Here is a 17784-nt window from a genome sequence, read left to right on the forward strand (position 1 = left end):
ACAAGAGTAATCAGGCAATCCTTTTCAGTTACATAGGACACGAGTGCTTGGATGAGAGTTTACTGCACATTTGTGAGATCGTTGAATCCAAGTTCCAAGAATGTAATAACCCAAGTAGAATCTGCGGTGAGAAAGACTTGGTGACAAACGTACCTACTTCTAGCAGAGAATTGAAATATGATAAACTTCCTGTAAAAGAAACTGATGGCACAGTTAATAAGCCATTGGAAATATCAGAACAGAATTACGAATTTTATGCAAACCAGTTAGCAAATGGGGTATTTTTGCACAACAAGAAGCCGTTTTTTCAAAAGGCACCTAATTGGTTCAAGATCGAGCCACCCAAACAAGTTACTGTTTTTCCAGTATCTACAACATGCAGTCTAAAATCCAAAAGCAAAAGTTCGTGCGTGATTCAACAACACTGTGAAACAACTAATACTGGAGTGGTCGAAATTAATAATAGAGATCATCAAACCAGCAATATGCAAGTCCAAGAAGGACCCAGAGTGGATATTCGCGGTGGATTGACAATTCAAGCCATTGAAAACATTCATATATCACCAAAGTCCTCGTCGGTACCAATTTATAATAACACAGCTTCGTACTGCTATCAGTATGAGGCATCATCAAAGTCAAGTTTCGTCGATTCAAACAGAACTCGTGTAGATGGTCATAGTACAACTAACTCAAATGCAAGGACTACGTACGATACTGGGAAAGATGAGCATATCCGATCGACAAATTACAACTATGTCCAAAAATCAGTAAATCCAGACAATGATGACAATGTTGGCAGTAATGTTCCACAGGATCAAACTAAATCTAGTCACGCAAACAAAGATACGACCGATACGTGGAAAACTTTCATTACTAATACTACTAATGTTAATAATAATGATAATAATGAGAATGAAAATCGCAGCCAATTGGACTTGAGCAGTACCAAAAACAGAGTATCCATTGACAGCGCACTTGTTGAAAATGTTAAGCTGAAAATCTCACCAACCAATAATGAAAAAGTAACTGCACCGAAAACAACAAATGAGCTGGTATATGGTTTGAAAGAAAACGGAAATTTAAAAAAGTCCGTCAGTATAAATTTAACTCCAGTTACAACTCCTTTCTATCAGGAAGTTCCCATAACAGACTCAGAGTTTAAAACGGATAATGAGCAAAAAGAGACAGAACCGCCGTATGTTTCCCAGGATCACGTCGAGATATTGTCAAATTTGGAACTCACTCACATACGTTCGGATAAAAATTATACACAACGTACGCAAATCTGTACTGACGAATGTCAGACTGGTTCATGTTCAAAGAAATGCGAGAGCGATGTTGTACATAGGGAAAAACAAAGGTTGAAAGAGGCGTTAGAAACAATAGCCAATATACAGAAGATCAGGTTTGATGTAAAAGATACCGGTATTGTTCCATCAGAGTGCACACAGATATGCAAGGATAAAAACCGTTGTATCGCAGATGAAGGTGTTCTTGAACCAAAATCAATAATGGAGCCTGAAAAATTCAAAGTAGCATTGGAGAAGCTTTGCACCTTTAATCAGAATGCTAGTTCTAAAATATCTACTGACTCTAAGATTTGTCAAGAGGCGATTGATGATTTTGTTAAAATGTTTTATGGTTCAGATGGTCAGTCCAAGTTTGCACAGGATAATCATAAACCTTTGGGTTCAAGTTCACAAAATAAGCATGGACCTTCAAAACAAAATGAACGTAATACTAATAATAAGATAACTAAGAATATTAGAACTGAAGCAAACAACGAAGAGACTGTGACAGCTCCAAAACAGATGAAATTAATTCCTGAGCAAAAACAGATAAAGAATCGTCAAGTAACAAATAAAAATAACAAACCCAAAACTACAACAACAAATGGAGATCCACCAACATTGAACATCAAAACCAGTCGACCAAAAACATTCACTAAAGATGCCAAGTCTCCGGCACCCCACAGTCAATTCCCAAAAGACAATACTTCTGAACATGAAAAAAAACCATTGAACTTGACTTCTAAACAACAGCAAGTTAGTCTGGAAAATTTGAATTTACCAGAACCTTGTGTGTCAGATGTTGATGCGATTTTGAATATGTACCGAGAATCCATGGCAGCCATTTGCCAAGGTACCGAAAAATTGTCGCAACTAATATCACAACATATAATGAAAAATGCCCGATCTTCTTCCGATCAGATTTCATCTCCACCTGTTGTCGGTGAGATATATGAAGAGAGTTCTATCAAATCTACATCCAATTTGGTATCTTCTAGCTCGAAGAAAACGTCACCACCGTTTCATTCTGCTCAAGAAACATTTTCTACAGACCAATTCCCCATCCGAATTATGCCGTGCTCTAATAAAATACGAACTACGAAAATACACCAACAAATAAAGGGAAAGGATAATATTCCAGAACACGAAGATTCGCCCAATCTTTCATTACGGGATGATACAGAAAGTAGCAGTGAAAATAATTCAGTTTGTACCGACCAGAAGTCAGCAAGAAATGAACGTGAAACGGCATGTAATAGAAATCTTATAAAACAGCGAAATCTATCGGACGTCATTGAAGAAAGTAGTTCTGAACATTTTGATGTTGTAGACGATGCAAGTAATTCTCAAATAATAACAACTGCCCAACCTGAAATTTCAATGAATAACAGTCCACAATTTGCACCAGCACAGCACAGAGTTGCAAAAAATAAACGAAAACCAGGTGCGACCCAATTTATGGATGTTCAATATTGTATAACTGAACCACTTGAAGCACCAATGTCGATTGGAACGACATTACATAAGAAGAGCTCGCTATCGCAGTCTGCCTTAAGAAGCCCATTTTCTGCATATTTAAATTTAGAAAGTGCTTGCGATAAAGATGCGAAGCTACATCGCCACTCTAATTATGATATTCATAGCGATCGGACTTCAGACATTAATTTGTATAAGTGTCCAGTATTAATATCTGGATATAGTGATAACTTCAAGGTATCGGATAATCATCCAGATGACAAGTTGATGGTGGAAGGAGGTGTTGCACACACCAAACAAGTAGAGCTGCAAGTATTCAACAAAATTCTTGATGCTATGAAAAATTCTTCGCATTTTATGAATCGGTTTGTCATTTCTATTTTGAATGGAATGGAAATTCACTCTATTAACGACATAGTGAGAAACTTGGAAGATGCGGCAGTGCATCCTAATATCATTGAGCAGCTTTTGATAATACTGAGAGAACGAAGCAGAGATAATTCTTCGACTGGGGATATACCAGACTTTGTACAGACCCATGATACAATCAATGATTTAAAAAATTCTATTGGCTGCAAAGGTGCTATGGCAGCATCAAATATAGATACCGATAGTAGAAATGATGACCCAGCTGCTCTGCATCATAGTCCTAATCAGGTAAATAAGAGCTGGGATCCAGCAGAGCGAGAGACAAATTTGAAGTTAAACGTTAATGAATATTATGCGTATTCACATGATAGTGCCAATAGCCACGTTGATAAAGCTCTTGAAGTTGAATTACAAAACCAACCAGTGAGCAACGAAAATACTAAGAACGATCGGGTGAAAATACCTGGCTCAATTCTGGAAAATAAATCTTGTGTATCTGAACCATCATTAGGCATAACTTGCAATAGTTCAAGTCAGAAAAGATTTTCTGAAATTGGAGCAGAGTTTCAGGACGATTACCAAAGAGTAGAAGTAAAATCTTTGGGCAAAGAGACTTGCTGTACTAATGAAATCACACCAAAGAATAAAAGTGATCCGCATGATATTATGGAAAACTCAACTTCTGTTAATACAGTTTCAAAAAAACACGACAGCGATAACTGCACCGACAAGGATATTAGCTTCTTAATCCCGTACGATAATGAATCGAATAGCAATCTATCCGATGTGGGAGATTTTACTAGCATTACTTTGAACAATGAATCAACAGGTAAAACTATGGGAATGCAAATAAAAAGAAACTGCCAAAATGGTTTATGCACCAATTCTCCGTCCCAAGGGATGCGGACAAAAATGAATTCGAATGCAGGTGCTACGCAGTCGTCAACAGTGACTAATAAGACTAAAACAACGTTGAAAAGGTCTGATGATCTAATAACGGCTAGTACAAATTCAAGTGGAAATCGTCAAATGAATGATAGAAATATCATGTGTAAATGTAAAACATGCGACAGCGATGAAGTTTCAAAAACAGAGACACGTCATGACGTCAGTCAATCATTGGTAAACCCAGTTAATAAACTAGCTGTTTCGCAAATTCAAGCCAATTACAATCACGATCAAATAATGGATTTACAACCAAAGACTGCTCGCAATAATCCAAACTTGATGACTGTAACAAATGCAGGAACAAGCAATAAAAGGTAAGGGTATTACATGCTTTGTTGAATGAATACTATATGTAAGCAAACGCCTCGTGTTGTTCCGACAAATTACTGACTTTATCTGTTGCAGGTCCAAACCATCAAAATTAGCTGTCACCTCAAAAAGTGTAAGTAGACATGGTTTCGATTCATCTCTTATATGATTAGATGTAAGCGAATTATATTCAATGATCGGTGTGGCAAACATTTTGATTGATAGTCTGTCATGTACAATAAATCTCGAATTTTTTTAGTTAAGATGAAATTAAACATTACTTATAAATTTATTGATATTTATTCACAGCATATGAGAAAAGCGGTAGATTCAAGTAGAACGAACAGTAAGAAATCGAATTCGTTCAAAAAGAAAGTTAAAGGGGATAAAAAAGTATCTCGTGATATTAAAAAAGGTTCAAGAAAGTGCGTTGAAAAGAAACAAAGTAGCGATTCAGAGAAATCTAATTCGAAAAATGATTGTGCCTTGTGTATACAACTTGTTGGAACGTGCAATTGCCTTGATTGTACGAATTGCGTGATAAATTGCACAAGATGTAAGGAAATAATGATGAAAAGGAATATCGAGAAAGAAAAGCTATCCAAAAGTGCATTGTCCCCGCGTCATGAGAATTGTTTTAAATTCCTGGAACAAAACGCTGATAAACTTACGTTCTCAACGATACCGAATTCTGCCCTAAAAGAATTATCTCCTATGCCATTAGAATCAAGCAAGAAAGCTAATGTTAAAAATAGAGATTATTGTCAAGGAATACGAAAAATGAACGAAAACCTGACTGACCAAAAAGATGCAGTTCCGAAGATGCGGCAATCAAAATTAAAGCCACACTCTAGCATGTTGAGTTGTTTCAATAACAACAATGGGTCAATTAATTGCAAAACAACAGCAATTAAAAAAATTTTACAAGATGCTGCTTCCACTGCAGGTAATTCAAAAGTGGAAGATAAAGTGCAGAATACAGAAAACATCATACCACACGTCACCATATGCAAGAGTACAGAAATGTACGACATGGGAAAATATAGAAGCCTCATTCCATGTAAAGCTACAGAATCTTTGTGTACAGGAGAAACAATTGCTCAAGAACCGAGAGGGCTTTTACCAAGAAAGTTAGATAAGCATACAGAAATTGATAGAGTCAATGGACCAATAGATAAAACAACAAGCACAATAGAATCCAGTAAGCATGATTTGGCGACACGGAATTCAACAGAAAACTATAGAATTACCAACTGTGAGAGAACGGGTAATATAAACTGTACAGTTATGACATCCACAGAAATAAAAGATTTTTCGACAAAGGAATTGCAAACGTTAACGACACATAATGATTCTCACAAACATGAAGCTATTCACTTGAGGACTGATCCAGAAGTAGGAGTAGTTTCAGTACCAAAAGCATGTGAAAAACTGTTCGACGATGCCACCATTATAGTGCTTCAACCATTAAATGAATTGGACCATACATTTTTTATTGCAAAACCAAATTGTTTAGAGCAGAATATAATTAAAGAAAAATTAAATAAGAATTTTAACACTAAAAACACCGGCATAACCGATCGAAACCATCTTTCAGTTTGCAATCTCAGTCGGCAAGAAAAGCAGTCTCAAGAAGATTTAATCCAATCAAACTACAATATTGCTCAACATGTCAATTGTGTTGACAAAAGTATTGGCAAAGATATTGAACTTACTAATGCCAGAAGTGGTTCGAATCGTGTTAAACATCAAGATCGTCAAATTAATTACCCAGGTGATAGGGTGCAGAATTCAACTAGTAATAGACAATCAAGTGTGGCATTTGCTCCAACATACGAAAGAAGTTCCATGACTCGCTTCTGTGAGAAATTGCACGAATGCGAAGATTTGTGCACAAATGATAGCGATTGTCTTGAAATATGTCCTCAGTCATCACCAAAATCATACGATTCAAGGTTTCATTGTCAACAGGATTGTCCAAATGAGGAAATCTGTCATAAAATTTGTTCGCAGGACCCTCATTGTGAACAATCGTTGCAAACCAATTCAGTTAACATTAATGCCATATTGGAAAAATTTATAACAGGTTAGACGTTTTGCAATTATAAATATATTATAAGTTTATTTGCTTCATTTCGATTATTAAATAAGTCGGTTTTGAAAAAATGAATACCACAATGCTAATATACGATTTTGTATAATTATTTCACTATTGTATCGCGCCTACTTCAATAACTTGCTATTTGTGCGTCAAGTGTTTATAATTATATTCTTTGTTCCCACATGATTAGAAAATAACATGCCAAATGTGAGACTGCCAATTGTTAAACCACTTCTTCAAGAATTGAAGAAAGTCAAGGATTGCTTAAGAGTGGAAATAGAAAAACTAGAAATAATATATGAAGATTCAGAGTCGCATACTGATTTCGGCCAGGCTAAAAAAGAAAATGGAGGCAAACTGGTCGAAGGAGCTAGGCCGAGTACGAATTATATTTTTTTTCTGGAAGGATTTTCTGGAAGTTATATAACTATACGATTGATCGATTATGGTTGTGTGAAAAACTAAGAGAGAGTATTTCTAACTCAAGTTTCTAAATATTTTCTAGGATATAGTACAAATGACCCTCATCAAGATAGTGTACAATACGAAGAACCGGATGAAAAGTTACAATGCATAATTAAGAATAGAAAGAGCCTTAGTGTTCCAAATGTTGTACGAGATGTTGCTGACATGCATCCATCTACAAAATTAGAGCGCTTGAAAATAAGACCTGCAGATCCCCTTGTCTCTGGAAATTTCAGTAAATCAGAATCAGACAGAAGATATTCAGTTTTCAATAAACAAAATACTGCGTCATCAATTGATTTGAATGATCCAAAAACGAGAGAATATTTAGCATCTCTGAAACATAGCCGCGGAAGAGAAGAATCATCATCAGATCATTCAATGGACACATTGCAATCAACAGTAATGAACACTGCTCAAAAAACGCCAACACCAGGGAGATCCAATGATAAGCATGTATCCAAGTTGCATAACAGTAGACGAGGTATGGATGCCGATGCTGTTTGTTCAAAAATATTGAATGAAAGGCCAGGCGAGCATGATGACAATTTAACCAAATCATTTGAAAGTTGCGATTTAGAGCCTGGTGAATTTTTACATGTGCGATCACCATTAGACGAACCTATGCTTTTTTGTTTGGATTATAGAGTAGTTGACACGGAAAATCCAAAATTGTTGCGCAACCTAACAAAGTTCAGCAACCGTGATGATAAAAGTGGTTTAGCTACAAACGCACATAATACAATTACACCAACAACACAGCCACAACCTAAATCTCTTGAAAATGAGTCCGAATCTGGTTTTAATTCTGCAAAAATGCTTTATGCAGTAATGCAAGATAAAGATGATGAAAATCAATCTATCGGTAAGTCTGATAGCGTCTATGCTGTTAGATCGAAGCCCTTCAAATATGTGGCCAACGGAATTGTAGAAAAAATTATTGATAAAGATGAAAATGTAATGATGCAAAATAAGTCGAATCCTGAGAGCTCAATAAGTATGAGTACTGATGACGGGTTCACGGATAAAAATCTACCAAATTTCCCAGACAAGGAAAGCGATACAGTTAAGACATGCAATTTATATTCAGCTACTGAAAATTGCGAGTCTTTGGTGACAAATAGATGCGTTAATTTGATGAATGAAAAAAATAGCTGTGCAATTATTAGTAGGAATAAAAAAAACGGACATGCAGGGAAATGTTCTGACTTTCAACATTCTGATGGTGCTGAATGCAGCAATAGACCAGAGATCATTGACCATTTTCTAGGCAAAACTAAGCTTGAAGACATGAAGATAAGGTATATCAATGATGAATATGACGTAGTATCTAAAGAATGTCAACAATTTAGAGACCATTCTGAACAGCTGTACTCAAAGTCCAATCTCACATCACAAATTACCCTAGAATTGGAGAGCAGTGACATTATAAAGAATCGGCGGATTTTAAGGAAAAATGCACATGAGAAAAAAAATTTGGTCATTTATGATAAAACCGCCAGTAAACAATGGGTACTTTGACAATCTATTCAAAAATATATTCTGTTGGATTTTAATAGTATAGCAATTAATATTGTATTCAGTCCATGCCTAATACTGTCATTGTATAATTATAAAAACATTTACCCTTGAAAAGGATCACTGTTAAAAGTCCTCAATATCATTTTGAAGTAAAGTTAATAGAATCTTATTCACAATTACAGAATCAAGATTCATTTGACACATATTCCGAAGGTGAAATCAATTGGCCGAGCTCGTGCTCGTATTCTATGGGTGAAGTCAGAATCTCTACACCGAGTTGTACAACCAAAGGCAGAACTTTCAAAGATCCAGAAGGTTTGACGATACTTGTGACCAAGAGCATTCTCGACTCAACATACGCTACATGCAAGGTAATATTATAAAATATAATCTATATGTTCTACATTTTTTCAAACCGTTTATCTTGCTAGTATTCTGATATGGTTAATTTCTTTGCATCTCTCCCATAATGTCCTTTAAAATGTTGTAAGGGTTCATTTACAACTATAAGTGTGTAAATATTATAATTTGGTATAGCGGTAACCATATATTTGTTTGTTTCAGTCACCAGGAGAAATTGTGACGGAGATTAAAGACATGGAAACGGATGTTTCCTCCAGTATATCATAGATCACAATGCATGGCTAGATGAGCTATTAGAATAGATTGTAATGGTACTTTCTGAGACTGCACGTAGTAAAAATGAACCTTGTATTCATCATATTATGAAAATGTAATACCTCAATAGTAAACCGTCGATAGATTGTGTAAGTTAAGTGTGCAAAATTTGAGCTAGATATAAATTATCAACACTGTATTATATACCTCTTATTCTTTGTCTAAACGTAGTCATTGGCTAAAGATTAAATTCTTTCGTCAACGATGTAGTTCTCTGTAAAATGTTCATACCACCGATTGTAGGAAACAGTATAATAAAATTATTTAACTTCTGAAATTATTCTTTTCGATATATTTATTTATATTCAGGTAAGAGTTCTGTTTATGAAATTATAAATTGTTCCGAGAACTCAAAATATTGTACCTATTTTTCAAAGTTATCAGTGTCTCCGATCGCGTTGGAATGTCCGATAAACAAGCGTGAGTAAATGGAAGTTCTAATTATGGACATTTGACATCACCTAACCTAACCTGTTAGTTACAAAGGCATGGCACCACTTGTTAAACATTCCATGTGTTGTGATTTGTGCTATCTAAGGATATCCAGTATCGTACAATAAATGAGATAAATGTTTCAGACGACCCGGTAGGCGTACAATAAAATGAGGTAAACTTACAAAGCCTGTAGCCAGATTGGAAGTATAATTCAGGTATACATACGGCGTTATTGAAAATGTGCGACGACCGTAAAGTCATTGGTTTTTGGATATCCGAAAAGAAACGTCAGAAATTAAACTGGTCTGAGTTTGAGAGAGTATGTGCCAAAAATGGATTCACATTGAGAATGGTAAGCAGTCGACACATTTTCGTCGGTAAATTATAAATTAAAGTTAAAAGTCTCCAAATTTGCAGGTTAGAATCCTGTTTACAATTTTTGACAATCCGAAATGATAACAAGTCCCCTATGATTAATTTCTAGGTTGATCTTAACCCAAATATCAAGAATCAGGGACGCGTGGATGTTTTCGTGCATAAATTAACAAACACTCTTGCAATAGCTGAACATGGCGACCAAAATGTGAGTCACTCATAATCCTGCGACGTATCATATCGTAGAAGAATTTTGTCGTTGCCCAGAAATGAAAAATATTTTACTGCATACAAAGTATAGTGGTGCAGAATTTCTATATCCTCATCGGAACGTTGAACGCACAGTATTAAATAACAAAAATTTATTCAAAATCAGAGTTCCACTTTGTAGCTTTTTCTTGTTAAGAAATTTGCGCATTATTTTTCATTTTCAAATTCCACGGAAAGAATCGATGACTAAATTCTTAATTAACGAATTTTTCATAAAAGGCAAAGACGATCATCTCAAGGATACAAGAATTCATTAAGAAACGTTCAGAAATGATCGTAATAGATCCTCTGGAAAATGTGAACAATTTACAGAACAGGCATAAGTGCTATAAAATAATGAGAAACGCTCTACAACACGATGGTAACACATATAGAAATTTTATTACCGTTAACTTATCATTGTTAAGCATAGCTCTTTTCTGTTTTTATAGAAGTTCATTACTCTGTAAATTTACACTACCGTTCATGTACTATGTAACTTATATCTCAGGCGATTAATTCTTTTTTAACCTGCTCATCTTTTTTCAGATGTATTTGCACCAAATTTCGTTGAGTTCAAATCCACAAATATTGAAGAAAACCTGAGCCTTTTGAAAAGGAAAAACGTCAAATTTCCATTCTTGTGCAAACCTTTACTTGCACAAGGTTCAACGGATGCACATAAAGTCTGTAAAAATACTATTTACCCTGCGTTCTTATCAGGCACAAGTAATCGTGTTTTGAGTCAGCATTAAGACGATATGTGTATTTCATACTTTTTTAGATGATGGTGATATTCAACAAAGATGGCCTGGAAGATTGCCAGGTTCCTTGCGTCGCGCAAGATTTCATTAACCATAATGCCATTTTGTACAAACTATATGTAGTCGGAGATAAATTTCACGTAGTTGAACGTCCTAGTCTGAAAAACTTTTATACAAAAGACTGTTTGACATCGAATACAATTTTCTTTAACTCTTCTGACATTTCTAAATGTGATTCAAATTCTAAATTGTCAATTATATCGGATGAAGACAAAAATCTTACAGTCAAACCAAATTTTGAAACCTTTCAATGGATTGTCAGAACTATTAACAAGGCTTTTGGTCTTACTTTGATAGGAATTGATGTGGTTATCGAAAACCATACTAAAAAGTATGCAATAATAGATGTTAATATTTTCCCAAGCTATGATGGGTACCCACATTTTTATGAGCAGCTCATCGAATGCATAAAGAAACTAATTGATCAAAAGGTAGCGAGACTAAATAGTAACTCCAACTCAAACAAGTGCCTCAGCGATGACTTAGACTCAGGTTTTGAGAGCGATGAAAAAAAACGGAGTCTCAAGGAATTACGACTTTCTAATGATACTAAGAATGATTCTTCGGCCATACCGTAGTTCGTTCGCTGTACGAAGTTTTTTTTTATAGCCCATGTACATTTGTATGTCATGTACAGAACCAGGAAAAGGACTTGACACGCTACAATTTTAAGACAAAATGAAAACTCCGATGATCTATACTTACATACATCAATAATCCGTAAATTACAGATAATATATAAATATCAGTAATACGTTTTATATAAACATTGTGCTCGTGTAAAAATTGTACAAGTTTTTAAACTTAGCACAAGTTGCCTGATTTATAAAATAACGTTCCGTTCACTTAACATTACAGAGTTCTCAGGAAATATTTCGCGGCAATGACTCGTGAAACTGTAAAATTTTTATGAGATTAATATCGTAAGCTTTGTTTTACATACGTTGCTGATATGTAGTTTGGTCAAACATAGCTTGACCATCTACAGTTTTTTTACGTTGCATTTTATTTTGCACTAATAAACTCGTGAAGTTCCTCAAAAATGGTGCTTTTGCATCAGCTACATATTATTGTAGTCAACAATACAGATTTTTTTCAACTGGTGCCAAAACTGAATCTATTTTAAAGTTATTTCGCTTTGTTAAAAAGAGGGGACTTTCATATTATGTCGGCGCAGTATAGGATTATCACAAGATGTAAGAAATATGGCCAACCATAAATGGATAATCTGAAACTTGTTTGAACCACTATTTACATGAACTCAAACAATTTATATACATTGATTGTTCGAATAACCAATTAATTTATGTTGGAAATTAAGCGAAAGGTACGAGTGCAAATGTTTTTTTATATGTGTCAAATACCATATTGGTATGTTGTATATGAAATTCATGAATCTTTGAGTCGTGCTCAGCATTTCTCTGTTTCAGATACGAGAAGTAGGGAACACTATTATTGTATTATAGTATTTCGTCATGTACTGATAAATTTTGATAATACGTACGAATAAATGTAATTTAAATGATTTTTAAGAATGAAAACTTATGGATTTGAATATTGTCTATGACTCTCTTCACTAAAACTGTACACGAAAAATACGATCCCTTGCTCATATTATGTATAGATTCGGGTGGCAGACAGGAAATCACATTGAAACGTACAGGGGCATAGAAAATTTGAATGCAAATTTTGAGGTTTCAGTAACGTTTTCTGAAACGTAAAAACAATTTGATACGGGAATTTTCTATGGTGAATTACACACTTGAACATACCAAAAATTGTTACTTTCGAAATACATTTTATTGCAAGATTCACAATCAGTTGAAAAATTTACAATGAGATAAAAAATCGTAAACGATTTGATTGGGTTAACTCGGCGTGGTTTCTGACAATACTGTGGTACCATTTGAAACCGTATCTTGGGTAGCTTCTTTTTGTTTTTTCCATGCTTTTGCAGAAGCCAATAGTTTGAGATTAGGCCTCTGAGACTCGTCTTCTGGAAAAACAAAATCAAACACCTCCTCCCAACCTTCTTCTGCCTGTAAAAAAACAATTATTGTGTAGTATAAAGTTCAGCTTATTACTAAATAAGGATTATATTCAACTGTTTGCATCTAATGAGAACCATTATTCTTTCTCGAAAAATAAGTAACGCGCTTACTCCATCATCTCCAACGATTCGTCTGCGTCTTTTGATTCTCCGTGGCATTTTATCCATAATTTTCGCCTGACTATCTTCGTCACCTTTTTCAGTTTCAAAGTCTCGCCATGCTTCCAAAAGCAATGCACGACTTTCTTTATCTCCATTTGTCCGCAGTGCATCATTACCTCGCTCAAAGACACGTCGTGCCAATGCTATGTTATCCGGACCATCGTCTGTCACATAATTTCCCAATTCAAACTTGGCATACGCTATCCATACCTGTCAAAACAAAGATTGTCAAGCATTTAACCAAGTACCAGGAAATTTAAATTCTCGTTGCTGCTTATCATTGTTTAATAAAATACATTCATATAAATAAGAACTTACTTTAACGTGCATTGTACGTTCCAAAAGTCTCTCAAATAGTTGTCTTGCATTTTCTGTTTCTTCTTGAGATATTTCGAAATCTATGTATGATTTCCATAATAGTTCTGGCATGTCCAATCTATTTTGGAGAACAATTAGCGGATTATAGCATTTGTCAAAATATGAAACACTATGTGATCGCATGAAAAATAAACAGATATATATTGTGGATTGCTATGTGACAATACTGTAATTACATGACATACCTCGGTTGAGTGACTGCTAATTCATAAATTGCCCGGGCTCGATCAACATCACCCAGAAGAGTCTCAAGTTCTGCAAACTGAAACAAATACTTCAAATTAATTAATCAAGCACTTGTTTTGCTGAACGTCGTGCTAAAGGAGAAATAGGAATACAAACCTTCATCCAAGTAGTGCAATTCTCTGGGCCAAATTCAAGAAACTTCTGGTATAATATTCTGCATCTATCGAACTCTCGAAGTTGAATTTCCAAATCTATGTAGCCTCGAAATAGTTTATCTCTTGGAGACATACCCAGAGCCATACCCTGTTGAAGAAAGATAACTATAAGAAAAATAAACTCCGATTAGATTCATAATAAAATACTCGTAATAAAATTTTTCACTTACTAGCATTTTTCTTGCTACTTGTAAATTTTTTTGTCTGATTTCAAAGTGGGCATAAAGCAGCCATATTTTTGAGAATGTGAACTGCTTGTGTGGGATTAATTCAAGACAGGCTTTGTATACTTGACGACATCTTTCTATATCCTCAGTTTCGAGTTCTTCAAACAATGCGTAATTTATCCACAAGTAAATATATCTTCGCCAATATTGTTTTTCCTGTGCATATTAATAAAAAGTTGTAGTCTAAACCAAGTACTTGAGTGTTAAAAATAATGTTTCATGTTCAATGTTGAATTCACCTTTGTGGGTGGTACATTAGCTATTGCACGTTCATAAGTTTCCCTGACAAGGTCTATATCAGTTTCAGACTCAACTAATCGTAAATAATCAAACCACGCGTCATAATTAGATGGATTCTCTTTGACCTCCTGTTCATACTGATGCTTTCTTTTACTCACAATGACATCTTCAATACCTGTACATTCATTAATAGTTAAAAATCTACCGTAATTATTTTTCATGTAAAATTCCTCAATTGACTGAGTTCTCTAAAAGCATATGGAAAATTATAAAAAAAAAAAAAAATATTACCTGATCGATCACCATATTTCTTTTCATGTATCGTGTAAGCTTTGTATACTTCTTGAGTTCGATCTTTTGGAATGTGGTCCAAAGCATACTTATATATGACTCGCGCACGATCATGCTGAAAGTTGCAAAAATTTGAATTTACATCGTTTGATGTGAATTTTTCTGATTATTTCTACAGACCACTCTTGACATATCGCCAAGTCAAATTCAGATAACTCAAATCTTACCTCTCTCTGACCTTCCTCAAACCTAGCAAAAGCAACGAACAGTTTTTCATCTAAACTTTCGTCGCCATAGAAAGTGACTGCACGTTCGAATACATTACGAGCACCGTTTAAGAAGCCATGAGTCTCTTCAAACCTAGCATATTTTATCCAATGCTTTACATCGGGATGTACCATAACAAAACGTTCATAAATATAACGTGCTCGGTCTATTTCTTTGTATCGTAACTCAAATTTTATATAAGTTTGCCAGGCCTGTTCATCAGGTTCCCATTCCATCCAACGTTCGAACACTTGGCGGGCTCCTAAGGATGAAATAAAATCCAATCTGGTTACCCAAATGCACAGTGATACATTTCTTTATCAAATTTAATCTAGTTATTTCTCTGCGTATGCTGATTATAAGCTTCAAGACATTACCTGCAATATTTTCCAGCATTTCTTCCATGTATGTATATTTGTACCAGAATTGATTTGCTCTTGGCAGAATCGTCACAGCGCGGTCCCATAAATTCCTGGCATGGTTTACCTGCCGATTCCGCATTTCCATTTCTGTATACTTTAACCATAGTGTTATATTTCGATGATCTACGTCCAGTGCACGCTCGTATATTGATCTGAAATGTAAACATTCAGGTTTAAAAATAATTTTTGTAACCATTAGCATTTCACCATATATCACATGAATGTTTTAAACGACTAATGTGTTATAGCTTACCGTGCTCTCTGTATCTGCTTCTGACTTTCTTCCCATTGTGCGTATTTTATCCAGTTGGATATTACCGTACGATTCTTTCGTATATTGTCCTCGAATGCTTTCCGTTTGCGATGCTGGTAATCGGCCAACTCATGTGGATCGGAGATTTTTTGTTTTGGTGGCTTTATGAACATGAAAAAGTAAATTATTAATTTATTTGATCAACTTTTTTTAATCAAGGGTAATTTAACTCAACTTACCGGTGGTAATATTTCCAAGTCTCTTTCCTTGGCCTCCCGGAGCAGCTGTTCAGCGGTGATTTGAATCTCTGCAGGTGCTTTATTTTTTACCTGGATGCATCGGTGATGTACAAAATACACGGTTTAATATTGACAATTATACGCTTGTGATAGAAAAATGCATCAGAAAATTTTCTAGATGCAGTAAACACTAACCTCTTTCCTAACCTAAAGACGAAAAATAATAATAGGGAAACTTACCTTTGCCACTTTTGGCATTTTCTGTGGCTTTTCCATGATGAACGTATTAGTTTCACGATATCAATTCAATAGTTATGGCATAAACGTGTTATTATTTCATTATTGTTTGGCAAATTCTTTTCGAGTACACACACTTGCTCCGACAAACGTTGACACGGTCACGAACGATGTAAAAATGTGAGAGCGCGTCCATCATAGAACGTATCGAAAGTACGCAGTTTCTGCTCAGATCACTAAGCGTAAAATTCACGCACTTGATCGCTTAAAAATTTCAAACATAACTTTTCAAGAAGAGTCAACACATTAACGTACCTAATTCACACTCAAGGAGAACTGAATGCTCGTGCTGATTTATTTTCAAAATTGTAATTGCATCACTAATGTTCTGTAGCCCAGGAAAAATAAAGCTTCCCGATGAAAAATCAATCCCCGAAATATTAATTAATTAACACCTGAAGAGTAAAGACTAGAGATATGTGTATAATTACGCTGCATCATGTATGTTCAATTTTTTCGAAATGGCTCTGTCAATATCGTCCATTGTGAAATTGTAATACGTTTATAAAAATCAGATTGAAAAATATATGAAACGGCACATGTAACAGTTTTGCAGAACACGGCTGACAATTGATTATACCGCTCTCGCTAAAGACCGTGGGTAACGAAACGTGTCCAGAAACAAATCTTATTGTTAGATGATAGAATAATTCTTACAAAGATTCGAAATTCGGTCAAATTTCAGTTTGAAATAACACTGCGCTCGATCGTGTCGAACATTTTGACTGCAAAAACTGGGTACAAAAACATCGGTGAATGAGTAAAATAAGTAATTTCGAATCTTACCCGAGCTCACGCCACAACGAGCCAAACTCCAAACGGAAGATTTCGATAGCTGCAGAGCCTTCGCGATGTCAGTTGCTCGATTATACACCGTAGGAATCCCACCACGTAACGAGTCACAAATACAAAGTAAAACAATGGCAATTTTTTTGCACAATACGTTTTTCACTGGTAACGACGAATACTTTCGATAGGAGTGTTCGCGAAAATTCGACCGTTAAGTTTTTGTGACGTCACCTGAATTGTTTGTCGATCGTCGATTGTTTATCCAGAGATGCCACCGGTCACAGATCCCGCTAGAATCTGATTGCATCTCCTAATTGTGAGTACAAAACTGATGCTTTAATATTCTATAACGCGTATGGAATTAAGAAAAGTAAAACAATGACAAACGTTTTGCACAATACGTCTTTCACTCTGGTAATTATGAATACTTTCGGTACGAGTGCACGCGAAAATTCGACCGTGAAGTTTTTGTGGCGTCACCTGGATTGTTTGTCGATCGTCGATTGTTTATACAGAGATGGCACCGGTCACAGATCCTGCTAAAATCCGATCTCATCTCCTAATTGTAAGTACAAAACTGATATTTTAATATTCTATAGCGCGTATGGAATCGTGATGAACTTGGATTTTCTTAGTTTAATCAGAGTAAATCCCGGTAAATACATATCCGGACTAAAAACATTTTAAATATAAAAACTGTAAGTAAAAACGTCGAGTACCGAAATTAAC

The 17784-nt window shown here is 35.2% G+C and overlaps 4 protein-coding genes across 4 annotated transcripts in view; 3 read left to right on the forward strand and 1 right to left on the reverse strand.

Moving 5' to 3' along the window:
• LOC124221818 (extracellular matrix-binding protein ebh) overlaps window positions 1-9747 on the forward strand; it is a 48733-nt gene extending 38986 nt beyond the window's left edge. The window contains exons 6-14 of the mRNA XM_069137070.1: window positions 29-4396; window positions 4488-4524; window positions 4701-6477; window positions 6683-6871; window positions 6998-8258; window positions 8661-8849; window positions 9043-9465; window positions 9534-9576; window positions 9735-9747. Coding sequence (XP_068993171.1) covers window positions 29-4396; window positions 4488-4524; window positions 4701-6477; window positions 6683-6871; window positions 6998-8258; window positions 8661-8799 — 7771 coding nt within the window. The 3' untranslated portion in view covers window positions 8800-8849; window positions 9043-9465; window positions 9534-9576; window positions 9735-9747. The remainder of the gene's footprint in view (window positions 1-28; window positions 4397-4487; window positions 4525-4700; window positions 6478-6682; window positions 6872-6997; window positions 8259-8660; window positions 8850-9042; window positions 9466-9533; window positions 9577-9734) is intronic.
• Window positions 9614-12564, forward strand: LOC124221823 (inositol-tetrakisphosphate 1-kinase). The gene is made up of 5 exons (XM_046632158.2): window positions 9614-9943; window positions 10076-10174; window positions 10456-10597; window positions 10765-10901; window positions 11000-12564. Exons 1-5 carry the CDS (start codon window positions 9830-9832, stop codon window positions 11615-11617), a joined length of 1110 nt encoding a protein of 369 aa, XP_046488114.1. The 5' UTR covers window positions 9614-9829; the 3' UTR covers window positions 11618-12564.
• A 253-nt stretch (window positions 12565-12817) lies between these two features.
• Window positions 12818-16436, reverse strand: crn (pre-mRNA splicing factor crn). Its single transcript, XM_046632154.2, has 13 exons — window positions 16210-16436; window positions 15970-16059; window positions 15731-15891; window positions 15433-15629; window positions 15016-15317; window positions 14789-14903; window positions 14497-14672; window positions 14201-14413; window positions 13972-14118; window positions 13815-13891; window positions 13570-13687; window positions 13201-13461; window positions 12818-13078 (listed from the first exon to the last, which is right to left on the reverse strand). The coding sequence occupies exons 1-13, from the start codon at window positions 16243-16245 to the stop codon at window positions 12908-12910; spliced, it is 2064 nt and encodes a 687-aa protein (XP_046488110.1). The 5' UTR covers window positions 16246-16436; the 3' UTR covers window positions 12818-12907.
• Window positions 16437-17092: 656 nt separating this feature from the next.
• Window positions 17093-17784, forward strand: part of LOC124221222 (uncharacterized) — a 31556-nt gene continuing 30864 nt past the window's right edge. Inside the window, exon 1 of the mRNA XM_069137072.1 lies at window positions 17093-17620. Within this exon, the coding sequence (XP_068993173.1) occupies window positions 17573-17620 (48 nt within the window). The 5' untranslated portion in view covers window positions 17093-17572. The remainder of the gene's footprint in view (window positions 17621-17784) is intronic.

Source organism: Neodiprion pinetum, chromosome 6 (genome assembly GCF_021155775.2).
Source record: "Neodiprion pinetum isolate iyNeoPine1 chromosome 6, iyNeoPine1.2, whole genome shotgun sequence".
In the NCBI taxonomy this organism is placed as follows: domain Eukaryota; kingdom Metazoa; phylum Arthropoda; class Insecta; order Hymenoptera; family Diprionidae; genus Neodiprion; species Neodiprion pinetum.

Coding starts and splice junctions, on each gene's coding strand:
- LOC124221823 (XM_046632158.2), top strand. CDS start 9,830: ATGTGCGACGACCGTAAAGTCATTGGTTTTTGGATATCCGAAAAGAAA. Junction 10,175..10,455: donor CTGAACATGGCGACCAAAAT/GTGAGTCACTCA, acceptor TTTTCATAAAAG/GCAAAGACGATCATCTCAAG. Junction 10,902..10,999: donor GTTCAACGGATGCACATAAA/GTCTGTAAAAAT, acceptor ATACTTTTTTAG/ATGATGGTGATATTCAACAA.
- crn (XM_046632154.2), bottom strand. CDS start 16,245: ATGGAAAAGCCACAGAAAATGCCAAAAGTGGCAAAG. Junction 14,904..15,015: donor TTGAGGAAGGTCAGAGAGAG/GTAAGATTTGAG, acceptor TGCAACTTTCAG/CATGATCGTGCGCGAGTCAT. Junction 14,119..14,200: donor AAGTAGCAAGAAAAATGCTA/GTAAGTGAAAAA, acceptor TTTCTTCAACAG/GGTATGGCTCTGGGTATGTC.